The 17,679-nt window shown below is 48.5% G+C and overlaps 7 protein-coding genes across 7 annotated transcripts; 2 read left to right on the top strand and 5 right to left on the bottom strand.

Moving 5' to 3' along the window:
• Positions 1-92: 92 nt before the first annotated feature.
• Positions 93-1,868, bottom strand: LTR84_001856 (uncharacterized protein; the record flags this gene model as incomplete). The annotated part of the gene is made up of 1 exon (XM_064845474.1): positions 93-1,868. One exon carries the CDS (start codon positions 1,866-1,868, stop codon positions 93-95), a length of 1,776 nt encoding a protein of 591 aa, XP_064707019.1.
• A 1,506-nt stretch (positions 1,869-3,374) lies between these two features.
• On the top strand, positions 3,375-4,226 carry LTR84_001857 (uncharacterized protein; the record flags this gene model as incomplete). Its single annotated transcript, XM_064845475.1, has 2 exons — positions 3,375-3,756; positions 3,808-4,226. 2 exons carry the CDS (start codon positions 3,375-3,377, stop codon positions 4,224-4,226), a joined length of 801 nt encoding a protein of 266 aa, XP_064707020.1.
• Positions 4,227-4,454: 228 nt separating this feature from the next.
• On the bottom strand, positions 4,455-5,199 carry LTR84_001858 (uncharacterized protein; the record flags this gene model as incomplete). The annotated part of the gene is made up of 3 exons (XM_064845476.1): positions 4,455-4,692; positions 4,759-4,955; positions 5,011-5,199. 3 exons carry the CDS (start codon positions 5,197-5,199, stop codon positions 4,455-4,457), a joined length of 624 nt encoding a protein of 207 aa, XP_064707021.1.
• Positions 5,200-6,072: 873 nt separating this feature from the next.
• On the bottom strand, positions 6,073-7,296 carry LTR84_001859 (uncharacterized protein; the record flags this gene model as incomplete). Its single annotated transcript, XM_064845477.1, has 4 exons — positions 6,073-6,200; positions 6,251-6,356; positions 6,406-7,103; positions 7,158-7,296. The coding sequence occupies 4 exons, from the start codon at positions 7,294-7,296 to the stop codon at positions 6,073-6,075; spliced, it is 1,071 nt and encodes a 356-aa protein (XP_064707022.1).
• A 468-nt stretch (positions 7,297-7,764) lies between these two features.
• Positions 7,765-8,761, bottom strand: LTR84_001860 (uncharacterized protein; the record flags this gene model as incomplete). The annotated part of the gene is made up of 2 exons (XM_064845478.1): positions 7,765-8,542; positions 8,610-8,761. The coding sequence occupies 2 exons, from the start codon at positions 8,759-8,761 to the stop codon at positions 7,765-7,767; spliced, it is 930 nt and encodes a 309-aa protein (XP_064707023.1).
• A 374-nt stretch (positions 8,762-9,135) lies between these two features.
• On the bottom strand, positions 9,136-11,107 carry LTR84_001861 (uncharacterized protein; the record flags this gene model as incomplete). The annotated part of the gene is made up of 2 exons (XM_064845479.1): positions 9,136-10,760; positions 10,828-11,107. 2 exons carry the CDS (start codon positions 11,105-11,107, stop codon positions 9,136-9,138), a joined length of 1,905 nt encoding a protein of 634 aa, XP_064707024.1.
• Positions 11,108-15,192: 4,085 nt separating this feature from the next.
• On the top strand, positions 15,193-16,857 carry LTR84_001862 (uncharacterized protein; the record flags this gene model as incomplete). Its single annotated transcript, XM_064845480.1, has 2 exons — positions 15,193-16,611; positions 16,660-16,857. 2 exons carry the CDS (start codon positions 15,193-15,195, stop codon positions 16,855-16,857), a joined length of 1,617 nt encoding a protein of 538 aa, XP_064707025.1.
• Between the last annotated feature and the right edge of the window lie 822 nt (positions 16,858-17,679).

The following is a 17,679-nucleotide window of genomic DNA, read 5'->3' on the forward strand; positions in this document are numbered from 1 at the left end:
TGTTAGGCAATCAAGACGCCTGTTCACGCTCTTCACGCTCTTTTGATTGATATCCGTCTTCCGTTGCTGCATCCAAGATTCAAATCATAACTTCAAGATGATTTGCTCGGAACAGTAGCCTCGCTTTGATATTGGGTTTGCAACCTATTATACGACTTGGTCAGAGCCAATGCAGTCGAAGGCCAGAATGGGCCTTGCAGATTGTAGCAGAGAAGGAGTTCTTTCGGTTTGGCAATTTGAGCTCGAGCCTGAGCCCTCTGCGAGGGGCGATCCAACATTAGCCAATGCTTGGTGTCTCTCTCAGGCCAACTCAAGTTGAGACGAACCCAGGAAGGTCTCTGAAATGAGGAGTACCTGTCTCCTCCTTCTTGATAGAACCCAGCAGACGTTATGGAGGGCCGCACAGCAGATGAACCTGTTTCTGGGCCGATGTTATCAACTTCTTGACTTAACAGCCATTCTGCGATTTGTGCTGCCTGAAAGCTATCCCATAACCACTCTTGTCGATAACACGAACGTAATAATGAGATAGCTGACCTTCGAATCTGTATACTACCGCATACTGTGGCCACGAAAAGTACATCGGAGATGAATTCGATACCAAATCCTAGCCGTACTCGTTGACCTTGTGATGACACTGTGGCAACGTCATTTAGGCCCAGATTACTGAATTGAACACATAAATCGAGAATATCTTGTAGTGCTTTGTACGACTCAGGTTTGGAGAGCGTGTCTGAGTGTCCTAGATTGAGAAGAACAAGGCGACATATTTGGAATTGGATCCGCAGGTATATCAATGACGAAGTCTGGTTTGAGGGAATTTCGTCGACTCTCATGTCTGGAAAGGAAGAGTCAAGCTCCATGACGCACTGTTCGACCAGGATACCCTGAGCAGTTCCTCGAAAGCCCGTTTCAGCCGCCTGATCCAAATGTCTGCACACGCCATCGATAATTGAATTGAACTTAGCAAATCCTGACATTGGGGAATGTGACAAAGTCTTTGAACGACTGTTGGTCTTCGCCTTAAAGCGATTGATGATCTGCAGTACGCAAGGATCAAGTGATTGACTTGCGTTTGCTGATTCATTTGCTTGGATTATGCCAATCGCGCCTCGCAGGTGTGTTGAGGCTCGGCCATAATCATTGCGATAGGTCTCCAAGCATCTGAGCACTAGCGACACAAGAAATAGCTCGACCCAACTCGAACTCGATGATAGACTTTGTACCGTTGCAGCGGACCTGAGAACCTGTCGGTACTGCAACTCAGCGTCGGCTTGGAGCCTAGTTGCATCAGTTGGATCGATGAGGCTGCCGATGTAGGACGCGAAACTTAAGATGGCGAATCGCATAGGGAGAACTTGTAAACAGACTTGCGGTAAAAAGGTGCAAAATAGCCCAACATCAGCGGCATCAGCTACCTCAAGGGTGCTACGAGAGAGCTGCAGATAAAGCCACAACTTATAGCGTTCCGTCTCTGACCAATCTGCATAAATTGATAAGGGTTGATTCAGTGAGTAGATGGATGTTACGGGCCTGCATTGCCAGATTGTGTGATGATCTGTATGTTTCCAGGTCTGCCGGGGAACATTCGTTTTTCTGTCAAGAGTCTTACCAGTCCGGAGATTACTCGCTGATTGATAGACCATGGTAGCTTTCACATTTTGCGATTCAAACAACCATGGAATTGGGGTGTTATACCCTTCACATCTTCGACGGCCGTCAAGGCATCTGTTGCAGTTAGGTTGTCCTTCATCACATTTGAGATGACGCCGGCGACAGGTGATACAGCCGGAACGTGTCTTGTTGTGCTGTCGCTTTACTCGCTTCTCCTTCTGCAGTAATGTAGTGGTAGAGCCGGAGACTGGCATGATTCGAAGTTCGTGAAACACGAAAGAATGAGTGTTACTGTAAGAGTCTAACTTTGCACTGAAGTGAAGGCCTCCAATATAGGGATGACACTAGTGCAATGCCAACGAGTGTTCATTACGGGTTATCTAAGTAATAAGCATGGAAGTAGCATCATTTTGAGTGGAGGCCTAACTTGTGGAGGCTGTAGAATGCTGCGGGTAAGGCGACAAGCCGAGGCACTCGAAGACGGGAAGATTTTGGTCCGTGTATGCGAAGTCTTCCCCACGATCAGATACCATAAGATGATCTGTCTGGACCAGAAGGAGACCACCATCTATTTAAGTGTTTTGGGATGTCAACTTAAGCTCGAATACCTTGCCAGGTAGCTCTGTCAGCAAGAGGCCCTGGATTTAGTCAGGATATGTTGATTCGCACAAGATTGCCTGCGCATCAGTCCTTGCGCTTGGATGCAGCATCTGCAGCTGCAGCGTACATATGGAATCAGTCGTTTGACCCAAGTATGCTGGAAGACCAGGAAGTGAGCTTACAAGGCGATAAACGTACGCCTTTAGATATTCTTGGTACTGCTATTGAGTACTTACTTCCCCAATTCGAGCTCGAAATTAGATATCTGGGCAGAACGGTGTTCCTCCCCCTGAGAGATCTTGGCGTTCAATGCTCAAATTGTCGGGGTACTTGGGACGAAGTCAGCTGTTGTTCCAGGACTACGAAGTACGAGTGCCTCGTACTAATCCTACCAACATCCATCTCGTTTAGCACTTCGACTGAGTGATTCCCTACGGATACACCATCTCGATCCGTAAGTCCTGGCCTGGCGAGAGTCGCGACTCTCCCAGCTACGGGGTACGCCAGTCCGAGAATAGCGATGGTCCAAATGTGAAACAGTGCTTGGCCTTTTTCCTGCGAAGTTTGGTGTGTGCCTTGGGCCAGAAGTCGGACTTCGAGCTGTTCCTAGGGGCATCACAACTTTGGAAGTCACCCAAACGCGAAAGCTCGTTCCAATCGTCACCAGTATGCCAAAAAGAGTAACAATAACTCATGCCAAAAAGAGTAACAATAACTCATTCAACCTGGTCATGGATACCGATCAAGATTCAAAGCATGAGAGTCCGTGACATTAGGGCACCACTAGATTTATGGGCCATGAGGGTTAAAACACATCTGCGAATTTTCAGCTTCGGGAGATGGTCGAACCGTCGAACCCACATAGGAAAGTGCCATTCTCAGCCCAGTGGATCATACCCACTCGTGAAGCCCGTCATGCGACACAGCCGAACGGCCGAGTTCATGAAGAAAATCATTCAGCATCCCAAAGTTGCCAGGCCAGATCTCTCTTCCTTGAACTTCCTTGGCAACGGCTCTTTGTTCTTCTACACAATTACTCCTCCTACTGACCGCAAATCCCGAATCGTCACTTCGAAAAAGCTCCTCTCAGTAAAGGAAGGCCATTGCACCATAAATCACACAACCTTGATCCAAACTCGTCAATAATAGTCCATACCGCGATGTCTGCCGACGAGGTCGCCGGGTTTGCATTGCGGAGGAATGGCAGTTGTTTGTCAACAGAAACGGAATGTGGTGCTACCGTTGCACCCTACTATGCTTGTTGTGTAGGAGGAAGTAATTGTGTTAACCCATATAACCAAGTCTGTTGTACTTCGGGAAACTGTACCTCGACTATTGTGCAGAATCCTGTATGCGCGGACCCATCCTGGAGCTTATATAACAACGGTGGAGTAGACTCCGGCTACTTTTGCTGTTTGCCGGGTACCGATGGTTATGCTGTTCAGTTGGGCGGAAGCAATGGTTGCGGAAATCCTGGATATGAGCTTCAATCCGGGGAGATTGCATTACAGCTACTGAGTCAAGCAATATCTTCTACAGCTGGTAATTCATGGAATATGACCAAAATTTGATCTAATACTGACGAGTATTCAGCAGCAACATCTTCTCCGCAGGCACCCACCTCGACGACCACCAGCATCAATGTCATCTCTTCTGTCGCATCCAGTTCCAATCCATCCAGAACCTCGGATGGATCAGCACTCCCAGCAGAAACATCCTCTTCCAGTTCAAATTCATCTGGCGCTGTTATCGGAGGTGCGGTCGGTGGTGTCGTGGCTATTCTCCTCCTGGTCGTCGTGGGCTTTTTCATCTATCGAAAACGACACCAGACGAATGGTAAAAAGCTCCCCCAGGACCGATATGAAACTTACGGACATGCTCAAGACCATAAATCCAACTATCGAGAAGTTGTCGAGCTTTCCGACTCACAGGTGGTTGAGTTACCGTCCACAGATCCCTCGGAAACAGCAAGTGCTCGAGCTCGGGGCTCTCAACGCTTCGAACTACCTTAGTAACATTGGATCCTAGTTTCTCGCGTGCTTGCGAGTTTGATAACAAATGGTGGATCGATATTAGACATTATTCAACTAAACATCACTATGGACCATCGCCAATGGATACATACGGATATGTATTTATCGTTCACGTGGAGAGGTGGACCCATTTCCAATGGGCTTCCAGTCTGACTGAGATGGCAGAAACGAGTGTGGGCGCAGGCTTCGCCATAATGGCCGAGCAGATCAGATTTTGGTCTCGCCGCATTTCTCGCAAACCGTATTTTGCAGCTTCGCCAATGTCTTTATGGAGATCAAAGCCATCCCAGGAGCAACTTCTTTCACTGCACCGACACTGGATAACTCAAACTGCTCGTTGTCCTTAAGGCTTGCTACTGCTTGTGCGACGAGATCCGCTGCATTCTTTGTACGCAAGCGATGACAATCTACACAAGCAAAGACGAATAAGACGAAATGCAGAAGACTAGATCGTGGCGGGTCAGTTCGAGTTCTCATGAGCACAGTAATCCACATGAGATGAGAAACATACCAGCATACAATCTTAACACTACCAGCTGCAACCGGCAAGGACTCCCAATAGTTGATAAGAATTTGTATCAGCCCAGAACTGAACAGCCCGCCAAACAAAATCAGATCGAATGCCACATGAGCACCCGGATGCATGCCAGTCTTCTTCTGAAACCGAACAATGAATTCGGTGACGTTCCAGATCAATCCGATCCCAAGCTAAAGGATTGTCAGCAAAATCGAACAACTGTCATAAATGCACAGGTAGACGAACAAATACAAATGACTCAGGAGAAATCCATATCTCAAAGTTGTCAGAATTCAGGGTTGCAGCTCCTATCTGCAGACCAAGGCCGACCAGTATGAACAAAGTGGCAAGGAACCTGAGGCTCACACTCCAGAAGGCCAAGCTTCGATTCTTTTCACTTGCACTGATGAATGCATTTTCAACTGAGCGCTGCATCGTTCTCCGGGATGGTGATATTTGTCGCAAACTTTCGAAGTTGTCGGCAAAGTTCAGTGTGTAGTGCAAGGAGAGTTGTTGCTGAAAAGGTACGGATAGGATAGAATGATGATTGGGAGTAAAAGGGCTTATCCAAACCTAATATATTGCTACCCAAGTGCCGGCGCCAATATGGAAATAGATCAGTATGTCTACCCATTCACGTGCCGTTCCCTACGTGGACTTGTCATTGGTACATAGCCTCTCGAAATGGTCCCGACGATACTGGGTTTGGTGGACGGCCTACATGTGGAGCGCTAACGCAAGGGCACAGAGTATATTTCCTGAAAGGCGCATTAAGGATTCCGAACAGCTCTCGACATGTTGACAGGTGCCTGGAGAGCCAAGACAAGATAGAGGTATCGACCAGGAGTCTTGGACACTTTCGTCTGGTGCTGTTCCCTGTTATGTAATAAGATACACAGGAAACTACGAATGATCGTTCAGTCCTGGGAGGCTGAGCAGCTGGCTAGTTGTTTGACTTGACTTTGGGGGCTAGCCGAAGGATCAAGGCTATGCGTAGATCCCCGCCTTGTTGGCCAGGACATACCATAACTCCTACTCGTCCCCCATATGACGTAGCCTCAGGCGCCCGCCAAAAACACCCATCATTATTGTCGTCAAGTATTCGTATAACATCCCTGGTAAATGGAGCACTGGTTGAGGAATTCCGCTTTGCAAGCAAGGGCTCATTGTTGATTCTTTCTTGCAGTTTACCCACTTATTACTACTGATCGATGACAAACCCACCCAAGGCAAACAGTGTTTCCAGCGGAAAACCTGGCGACTCGATCCCCTTTCCGTATCTGGCACGATAAGATGATTATTCTCCATCTATTTAGGCGATACGAGAATCTTGATGTGGTCGTCTTTGTTATTGACCAATTCCTCGAATCCTTTACTGACAATATCCTCAACCGATATCCGATCTGTTACCATGTTCTGGTACCCTGGGAATTTACCTGGAAATGTTAACACTAAGTTTTGATTCCAACAGGAGAAGGCTATTCACCTTGCCCTATCAAGCGGACGACATCCTCGAAGTCCTGCTTGTTGTAGCAGCAAGAGCTGAAGATTTTGATTTCCTTGAGGAAGAATTGGTAGAAAGGAATTGACATCTATGCGTATCAGGTATCGTATCTTGTGCTCGAGCCTCGGAAAACTTACTGGTACCTCCCAAACAGCAACATTGACGAAGTATCCTCCACGCACAATTGCATCAAATGCAGCTTCTAGGCCCACTTGAATGCCAGCGCAGTCAAAGACCAAATCGACGCCTTTGCCTCCTGTGGTACTGCGGCAGACGTCCCCAACATTCTCAGATCTTGGGTCGATGACTTTGTCCACCACTGCTTTTGCCTGTTCTCTTCGTTTAAGAGTCGGTTCGCTCACTAATATACTTTTGACATTTTCTGCCCGAAGAGTGCAGGCAAGAGCATACCCGACAGGACCGCCACCAATGATCAACGCATCGAGACCTTCAATCTTTGCGTTGATGGTCTTGATAGCGTGCCATGCGACTGTCAGGGGCTCGATGAGTGCCGCAAAATCCAAGTCGACACTCTCAGGTAGTGCGTACAGCATGTCCTCGTCGATGGCAGCAAATTCGGAGAGGCCACCTCCCGCAGTGCCCCCGCTAATTCCATTGAATCCAAGTGCATCACATGTATGGCCGTTACCTGTGCTACAAGAATGACATTTCGAACACAAAACTCGAGGGTCGGCCATCACGGCTTGGCCCACTTTGAACTTTGATCCCGAGGGTGCACTTTTGATGCGTCCACAGAACTCATGCCCTAAGGTTACCGGAATATGACCACCCGTCAATGGATGTGGACGTTCCGGAACCGGACATCCCATGGGACCTTGGTATCGTCAGCAGTTTCGCATTAATTGAGAGGGACTATAGTGAGCAAAACCTGCGACATATTCGTGAAGGTCACTCCCACAGATTCCACACCAGGCTATCTCAATGAGACATTGGTTGGATCCGGGTTCGGGAATAGGCACATCTTCCACCCGAATGTCGCGCTTCCCATAGTATCGTGCCGCCCGCATATCTAGTGTGTAAGGAATTGAGAAACGCTGAAATGATAGATATGGGTGTTCTGATATGATAGAAGCATGTTGAAGAACGAAATTCTTGGTTGAAGAATCGAGTCAGGAATCAAGAGCCCGAGGCTCGCAGGCCTTACCCCACTGGACTTCATGCGCGTCCCCCACAAAGACTCAAGTAGCCATTGCAGGCCCTGACTAAACTTTGTATCCACATTCTTCTTGCCTCGGGTAAAAAAAATATGCTGCTAATAGTTCCGACTGGCATAAAAGCCGGGAACTAAATCATTGGTCCCAGTCAACCAGTCCTTGAAAGCCTGAGACAACCATAGTGAATCGTTGTCTAAGGATTTGAGCGACATGAGTGCAAGCCATCTAGATTCATATGCTGCATGAACCAATATTTCTATCTTGGGTCCTCGTGAAGAAGATAGCAAATCTCGCCCCAGGCCAGTAAATCATATATTATCGTCAGCCAAATCGTGCGAGATCTACAATACTCGATATAGCCCAACTAATTCCATTCATCGCAACTGAAAGGTGGTCTTCACCCTCATAAACACGAAAGCGCAGGGTATCAAAAGATTCGGAGTCTTTCAACTTCCCATACATAGCCTCCGTATGCTTGCCAAGCGACATGCTGTGATACCACGCGACTTGTTTGGCGTACTGCTCGTCCGTCCAGGTTGGGGCACGAATAGGGTCTTGTTCCAGAGAACCGTACGCTAAAAACAGCAGAGGTTTGGACTGAGGTTGTCCAAGGCCTACTCCTTTCTCAACGCCTCGCTCCAAGAACGCATCCTGCTCGGAGAGCAAGAACTTATCATTCCACCAGATCGACGGGCTGATCGCAACGAAAGCCTGGAACGGCGTAGCTCTAGTGAAAAGCGCATGAAGCGTGCAAAGACCACCGTAAGAATGGCCGACTAGGACTTCCATCGATACATTGTCCTTCGAGAACGGTCCCTCATCCGTAAATAACAGCTCGCGCACAGTCTTGACCACGAACTCGAGGAACTCCGTTGCACCGCCATGCAAACCCGCAAACGCCTTGCCGTCAGCATCTAACGGCGGGGCATAGTGCGGTGACGGCGGCGTCAAATCGTAGTTTCTCCGCCCGTCAAAAGGAAACCGTGACGGCGGGTAGCCTATCCCGATCACGATGCCGTCCTTGCCACCGGGGAGAACGCCATTTCGACGCACCGCTTCAACGGTGCCAAAGAAATATGCGTTAGCGTCGAGAACATAGCTGTGGCAATATGTTAGTCACATCCGATGGGGGGCTTTCTTAACGATAAGGTGTTGTGGTGGCTTACAAAACCGGAACTTCTTGTCCTTTCTTGCTGCTGGAATCCCACGCCAGAGGCCACGCTGCTTGGATGTGATATATCTCCCCCTTGGGATTTTTGATGTTCCATTGGCTGGAATTAGGAAGGCCCGCCGGACCAGATGAGGGTTCTAGCTGCATAGTGTCTGATGTGTGAAAATTGCAAACTCCGGAAATTCTTGGTTATCCTACGATATCAGAATAGAAACTTCCGCATAGTTAAGTGAAAGACCCAAGGCTTCAGTGTTTAGGTAATCAGATAGCCTACCAAAGCCCTAAGATAGCCTTTTGCAAGTCCAAATGTCAGCCGATGATTAGCCTCGGCAGGTAGACAAATCTTCATGCGACAACAGTACCTGCCAAGCGGAGCAATCGAGGAAAATGTTAGGAATATAAATATTTTGCAATTGTAGAGTATCTTTTAAAGAACAATATTTACTTTTAGTCATGTCACATACTAACGTTCAAAGGCTTTGAAAACGCCCTCTCGTCATTAGCAAACCCTTGTGTCTAGCTTAAAATTTCTCAGGAATCGTGGTTGGAGCAGGTTCCTCACTAATGGAGACTTCTTCGATATCCTTTTGAGCAATAACGTGACCCTCAGGTAGCAGGTTGAGCTGATCTTCTTCCTGATCAAGGGACCAGAATTGCACGATGAAGATGCAGCCGCCGATGAATGACGCAACGGCAAAGACGCCGTAGTTCCAGATCAACAATGGATCTCCTGCAAGAGGGTTGAGTGCTTCAGCAATGGCAGCAGAGATGGCGTTCGTGAAGAGCGCAACAGCCTGGACGAGCGATCTCATGTTCTTTGGTGCTTTCGAATAGGCATATTCCAGAGATGTGATGGAGGCAAAGATTTCAGAGAATGCAATGAGGACATAACATCCGGTCTGAGCCCAGACGTTGATTGGAGCAGGGTTTACTGATCCATCATCGTTATAGCAGTTGTTTGCGTCATAACCGCAAGGTGAGGTCTTGTAAATGTAATACTGGACGACGGCTGCCCAGATCATTGCTGCTGCGGCAGTCCAGAAACCGACAGTAATCTTCTTGATGGCGGTAAACTGGAATCCCATCTTCCGGAGACCAGGATACAAGAAGGAATCGCAAATCGGGATAAAAATAACCAAAGCTAGAGGATCCAGATTATTGACCACATCATTGGGAACGCCCCCTAATTTCATAGTACCGGCCTGTGCAGTGAAGTTGTTGGTGAGCTGTCCGTAGGCCAGCCAGTAAAGGGGGTACCAAGCGAAGACGGCACAAGCAGCAAATCCACGTCTGACCTCAAGAACCCATGCGTCGTCGAATGTCATCCAGTTCGGGCGTTGACTTGGAGGGATGTTAGAAGGCATCGCGCCCTCCCACAGCGAGCCGTTGTGAACACGCTTCCACATGGTGAAAGGGTTGAACGACCAGCGACCTTTCATGCCGTAGAAGAGAACTCGGAAAGCTTTGGTAACGGTCGAGCCAGCTGGTGGTCGTTGTTGGTAACGCTTGCGTCCCCACCACATGATCGCTGGGGTTGTGAGGAAAGCAACAGTTGGAAGAAGGAAAGAAAGCCAAAATCCGACGTATTTTTCGGCGTAGACCATACCAATTTGCCCAACTAAAGCTCCGATGTTGATGAACAGATAGAAGTAGTGATAGATCCTGCTTTGAGTGATAATAGGATCAACGATAACTCTTTCCCCGGAGGGCAGGGTTTTGACATAGGCTCGTTCAATATCGATCTGCTCCACAACCAGCGGTGAAATGTTGGGCTTAAAACCTCCCGTTCCAAGACCCATAATTATCACACCTATGATAAACACGGCGTAACATGCTTTCTCGTTGGTAATGACAGGGGGAATGGCTGAGATTACCAGAATGATATGGCCAAGAATAGCGATTCCGATCGAAACACAGATTGTCTTGTATCTTCCCCAATGTTCATCGGCAACCCACGCACCGAGGAGGGGCACACAGTACACCCAGAAGGTGTTGAAAGTGTTAATCCCGTTGGCGGCCTGTGGGCCTTGGCCAAGTGCCCCAGAGATACCCTGGCTCGTGCCGCCTCCAGCTCCCGTGTTATGATGAGAGCCAGGTGGTCCGTCTGGCGCAGGGAGAGGTAAAGCATGATTCACGAAGTTCGAATCTATATGTTTTTGTAAATATTTTTTCTTAAAATCCGCCCGATGGAGTGTGAGAGGCAGTATACTTACAAACAATTTGGGTGCCATAGTAAGAGAATCTCTCACACAGCTCCACGAAGGCCACCGTGTAAACGGATAGGGGTATCTTAGCCGGAACGCGACGAAGAGCGGTTGGGCCATGAAGCTCGTCTTCCGTGGGGACATCATCATATTCAGACGGTCTTCGCTGGGCGGTAGCAATGGCGTGCTCTATGCCAGCCTTGGAAACAGATTTACGACGACCGCCATCAGCATGCAGGTCGACGGCCAGTCCAGCAGACTGAATGATCTCGGGATTATCAACAGGCATGTTGAGATTGGTATATTTCTCTGGAATTTGCGATGGTCTAAGATGTAGGACATAAACTGCTCAAAATGAAAGGGGGATGGGAAGCTCTTATAATAATGAGCTCCTCCATCTAAGTCTCATTAAATGAGAATCACACATGGCTATTCGCGCATGCAGATGGCGTGTTTGAGTGATAGACAGGGTTTGAATCCTTCATGCCCGGAAGTTGCCATCACAAATCGCCACCCTATCGGGAGTTGAGCTGGCGCGAGCTGGCTCGCGGCAAGGGCGATTAGATCTAGAGTGGAAGCGTATGGGAGCGTACAATGATTAGAGCGTAGCATTGATTCGCTCATTTGAGTTCTGGGATAAGTAGGTTACACTCACCCCGCGAATTCATGTCTCTCGAGGGAGATTTGATGCAGTATCTCAAATCCAATTGCTTCAGCGTGGCGACTTTTCGGCGAGGAGCTTGAAAAGGTCAAGCATCTGTAGGCCTGGACTTAGCTGGCTTGATCAAGATAAGCTTCCAATGCTCCCTGCTTAACCGGGTGTGGACATTGGCCAGGGAATGAGATCGCATCATCCATGGTTGATCGACAAAAGACTCCATCTCCAGAGTTACTTCGTACTAGTTAGTCTTCTAGAACGCTCGTGTAAGTGGTGGAGAGGAGATGATCCTTTTAACTCTTGGCTTGTGACCCAATCAACCCTCAGCCAGCATCGAAATGGTGCCCGCTGGGTCATCGGTCAGGTCCGAATTGTAACCCCAAGGCAGGGATGCGGCCAATTCCCCTCAGTCGCACTAAAGTCGCGAGTACGTCTACGGGGAGAATGCTTCGTTCTGCTTGGTACTGATCTGTGAACCGTACTCGGTACTTTGTAGAGCACCCTACTCTGAATTTTTTGAAGCTTAGATCTCCGTCATCGATGATCTTCACGGAGGGTATGTCTTTAGAGTAAAAATGAATTTGCGAGTGGGGGGAGAGCTTGTCATCCTTCTCTGACGACAGCGGCCAGTCGGTACTGGCATGGTCAGACGGTCCGTACTCCGCAGTGGCTGATAAGCAAGGCCCAACACGCCACTAAATGCTTCTTTCGTTAGTAGTGACACTGAGAATTGAAACCTCGTATCCAGGATCCGGTACATTAAGTTTGATAGGCTGTTTGACACTGGGGCAGTTGACCTTCCACTCCTGGAATCGGTCAAAGCAGCCCAGCTTAACGGCGCTGAGTTGCAAGCTGAGGAAAATTCAGTGTGCGCATCTGCTTGTCTTTCAATTGTTGTGAAAAACTCAAAATGCCCTCTAGGTCTCTGACTACCTCGGTAGGATGGATATCGATCACACCTTAACTCAGGTGAGAACCGACAGGGCTGAGGCAGATTTTGGGAGCGCTCACCACTGGCATGCTGGGGTAAGCCACAAGCTTAACAGGGTTTGCTACTAGGTACACAATGCAGTTTCCGAGCGTTATAACCCGCCACTATCGAGGCAAGCCACTTGCTCGGCACTGATCGTCAAGGACAGGTTGTGCAAAAGCAGCATATGATGAGTTCGGCTAGGCACTAGAACTGCATTCATTGACGCTCTTGGGTGATTGAGCACGTGAAGCCCCAGTCACGACTTACAGATCCGGGATAGCGAGGCGAGTCAGGGAGCGCACTTAAGTTCATGTCGCGTGAGGTGGCACCCAGATGGATGGCGTAAGAGAAACCGCCAGCGTGATCAGCTTCCCACCTTGGCAAGTCGAAGAAAATTCCCACATGAGATGTCAAGTCAGTGTGAGGTTGGTAAATAGTTTCGGCGCATCTTTTTGACTCATACTAGTAGCATGTTGTACGAGTAAGCCTGCAATGCCGGTGTGAGAAGACTGTCCGCCATACATGTACAGCGAATCTTTAAAGTTGTCCGATTCGCGCCGCATATGTAGAGCACGCCATGAGTGGATTGATGAGTGGTTTGATCGTGACTCGACATGGTAGTATTGCGATATACAGAGTTGATTCAACCGTGAAATTACCTAGGTAAGCAGGAGTTCCCGACCCATAGCAGCCGTGCTCGGTAGTTAAGGTATTTAGGTGCATACCCGAGCCCATCCGAGTGAAGGTCCTATCGCCCCCCGGCCCTCGGGCCACCGCACCCGGCTGTAAATAAGACTGGAACTTTAACTAAACCCTCGAAATAGCCACCTAATGTGACCTAGATTTGAGGTCTAAAGGTTGGAGCCTTGGGGGTGAGGAATGCTTCTGCGTAGGGTTCCGAGCCTTGCTGTACTGCCACAACCATTATTTCTGCCAGTGCTCATCTTGACGCAAAACTCCTTATTGAAGCGCTATTTATTGATCCTCTACAGTCCGATAAATTCGGCGTCTCATTCAGATGCGTCGTTCCCTTGGCAATTGTAGTTCTATCAATGTAGACCATTTTCCCCCAGGATGGGTGTAAACTAGTCCAGTGCGTGGAACGACAGAGATACGGGCCAAAAGACAACCAATGCTCAAGTCTCAGACGTTGCCAATTTTTTTAGCAACGAGCTCATCAAAGCAAATACAGTTTTGACAATTAAAAAATAGAAAGGAGGTGTTTATGTTTTGCCAGTACAACAAAGTGAGCATAGAAAGCTGCTCAGAAGCTCAGAGACTGTCAATAGTCAATAGGTATCTAGGTCGCGAGTCGACACATCAATCATCAGTCGAGTCAAAGTCGTGAAAGAGAGCCCGTGATATTGAGCCCTTCCAGGAGTCCGAGGCTGCCAGACAAGACAGTTGAAGGACGGCTCCCACGGAACAGCGTATAAAGCTCAATGATATTCTCTCCTCCGATCAGACCCCTCTCCACGACCGTCTCGATGACGATATCGGGAGGAGGTCAATAACTGAACTCTAGTTAAACCTCTCTGGGCGTGGAGTCCTGGCGATCTTGATCTCAGATCTCAGCCTCGTGGCGGGGCAGCCTCGCCCGCCAAGATATCAGACCCTTCACATCAACCTCACATTCGTTGGATATTTCACTAATCTACAACCAATCCTCCACCAATCCTCCTAACCTTGCTCACAGGGCATGATTCATCATGAAGCAAAGTGAGATCCTTTGGGATAAGCCTAGGACGGCCGCATAGCGACTGGACCTTGAGTCTAGTTTTCCCAACCTACAAATATGGCCTCACCACGGTAAGATTCCACATTCCTCCCAAGATCGACATGATAATAACTTTCCTCAGACACTACATTGTACCACCAGTCTACGACTGTGTCCTCCAGCCCTCCACATATCCTTCACCAATCCTCCAACCCTTGCTCACAGGGCATGGCCTCTCGCCATGAAGTACAGTGGGATCCTTTGGACAAGCTTTGAACGGCCTCCATAGCGACCGGACCTTGAGTCTGGTGTTTTAACTTAACACAAAAACAACCCCGAACAACAACAAGAACAGCAACATGATTCGATCATTAACCTGGTTCTTTTTCAATGGTAGAAGCTTAAGACCACCCCAGCACTACCACCACAAGCAACCCTCGCCCACAGGGCATGGCCTCTCGCCATGAAGTACAGTGGGATCCTTTGGACAAGCTTTGAACGGCCTCCATAGCGACCGGACCTTGAGTCTGGTGTTTCAACTCAACACAAAAACAACCCCGAACACCAACAAGAATAGCAACATGATCTTCCGCATCGTAAAAACACGAGAACATTCCAGCAGAACCATCACAGGTATTGCTACTCCCGGTCCGACCATGACCCTAAACTGGCCGCTTAACAGAGCGTATCTGTGAACAGCGCAGTGCGTTGTTTCAATTGAAAAGAAAACGGAAAATAACCTGCAATCACCCAGACTCGATGGTACCATTGTGTCAATTGCACTTACTCGTGTCCAATCTAGAGAAGTAGGGGAAGAACCGCTCCTTCCCTGTTGACCGAGTGCTCCTTCTCCCCAACCGAACATGACGACACGCGTTGACGCGTTCCTTCCTCCTACGCTGGTCTGCCACACACTCCTCACCTTCCGGGTGCCCCTCAACACTCAGTTCACCTCAAGAATTCTCAACTTCAAGTTCACTCATACTCGAACTGAGTTGCATACAGTGTGCACTGTTATTGAACAAGATGAAATCCTCCAAGCTCAAGCGGCAGAAGATCTCTGTACACAATCACAAAGCTACAGCAGCCACTCCTGAAGCACAGTCTCCACTCTCGGGCAACGCTTCGGCCTACCATGCACCAGTCGATTCCGTTCACTATGGAACAGTCCACAATTCCAACCACTACCACAACTACACTTTCAATCTAGGTGGTGTAAGCTCAGAGACACTGTCAACTTTGTTGTCCAACCTACCCTCTGGAAATACAGCAGCACTTGCTCGTACTGCCACATCATCAAACTTGAAAAGAAAGCCCGACGATGAAACAGAAACACCCCGCAGTCCTTCCGAGGTGCAGACTGAAGAAGATGATGGCTCTGGTCCAAAGCCTCCCGGCAAAAGCGTCAATTCATCCAGACCCTTCTCAAGAAAATCAAAGCTTGCCATTGGAGTCAAAAAGTCTGCCTTGGGTCCAAAACAAAAAGTCACCAACACGACTAAAACGGTGCACGGCGCTTCAAAGAGACAGGTTGATGCTGCTGCTGCTACTGATGATCCTGAAGATTCTGATTATGATGATGATAATGCCACTAGTCTGAATTCTTCTCCCCTCAGAAACGCCAATCCATCCAGATCCAGACTCTTCTCAAAAAAGCCACGTCCTACTATGGGAATCAAGCAGTCTGCCTTGAGCTCAAAGCAAACGGCCCACAACACGACCGATAAATCCCATTCGGTCACCGGTGTGGATGATGATCGTTCTGGTCGGCAGCTCTTTCCTCTTCGCACAAACAAAGCAAAATCAAACCTTGAGACATCCAGCCACTCTGATCTCTCCAGTGAGTTCGGTACAAAAGCAATCCTCGACGGTACAAGCCAGGTCTTAAGCCATAATCTTCTGCCAGGCATGAAGCCAGAAGACTATCGTTGGCCCCCTGATGACCAAACCAAGTCTCTAGATGATCGAGTCTCCACATTGTATACTGCATTGAAAGAATACCATCGCAAATTCCCACACGGCATACTCTTATCAGCAACACCACCAGTGTATCTGGACTGGAAGGTCATCAAAGAACTGTCTCCCACAAAGAGCTTCTCCAATACTATGATCCGAAATCTGATCATGTGGTACCCATTTCCCCGCGATGTCATACCTATCATACGTGGCTATGAGAATGAGACATTGAACAAATTAACGGACAAGGTCAATGCAGTGTGGTTCTTTGAAGTCAGAGCTCACCATTGGTTTCTAATCCACATGAAATTGAGGCGGACTTCAAGACGTACAAGTTCAGGGGATATCCGCATCTACGATCCACTCAATAAAATGGATGAAGAGGCAATGGAGAACCAGTGTTCGGATGCAACGAAAATCGTCACAACAACGGCGCATACCCTTCAGGCATACGATTGGGAGTTCGCCCAATGGAAGTTCAAGCAAATGGTGAGTTGGTACTAATTTATTATCATCGCTTTGACTAATGTTTTTCAGAAGCACCGCATTCCCCACACTGCCGCCAGTTGTGGTCCAAGAGTCGTTCAGGATGCGTTGATTCTAATGACAAGACCAGAAGCCATGGGAAAGGATCGATCTCCAGATGTCCAACTTCGCATCGGTCACTACACACGACTGAGGGCTTTAGCAATGAACTATGAACGGCAGCATTCGCGGAATATTGACCTCAGATAAGGACAAATCTCGAACAGCCAAGGTCCTGGTCGCGGCCGCGGAAAAAGATGGCAGTGCGCTGGGCTAGTACTTTGCCCGGCATGCCAGCGGATCATGACGTTGGCAAATGGAAAGCATGGAAAGGTCGCGGCAGATGGAAGAGGGATGGAGGATCTCGAGTAATGGGATCAAGGCACACAATGTGTATTGATATGAAGCATGGTAACTACCTAAGCAGCACAGGCAGCACAGGCAGCATTCGTCGCTTCCAATTTATGAAGCTTGCATGCTCAAATCATGTATCATTATTAGGATCCAGCTGAAATGAATTTCATGGAGGTTCCAGTACCCCTATACTCCCGTGTGTGCATCCAATACTTTGGAATTCGTCATTCATTTTCACTGACTGGCCAGTCCGTAACATTCTGAACAGAATTTGGCGTAGCTCACCGACCTCGCAGTTTTCTTTAACTGTGTAGTATCGACCAGAAGGTGCCCTCTGCCAGGCTGGCAGCCTCGAGGTGAGCTTACGGGCTCATTGTACATCGACCTTCCAACACTGATGAAGTAATTTGATAGGCAAGGACCTCAGAGGTTCCTCACCACCTCGTCCTAGATCAAATTGACACGTATCCAGGAGAGGACGGTGAACGATTCCCCTGACACACTGCACTTCCCCGAAAGGGGCCCTGCGTGGCCAGAGACCCGCGCAGGAAGCTACATGAAACCTCCACCTCCTTCCCGTTCTCGACGATCTTTTCAATCATGCCACTAAACAAATACATCTCCTCGAAGACAATCATACACCTGCCGACAACGCCTGTCACGCTTCTTCGAAACTGC

The sequence above is a fragment of the Exophiala bonariae genome, assembly GCF_035927105.1.
Source record: "Exophiala bonariae strain CCFEE 5792 chromosome Unknown scaffold_11, whole genome shotgun sequence".
Taxonomy (NCBI): domain Eukaryota; kingdom Fungi; phylum Ascomycota; class Eurotiomycetes; order Chaetothyriales; family Herpotrichiellaceae; genus Exophiala; species Exophiala bonariae.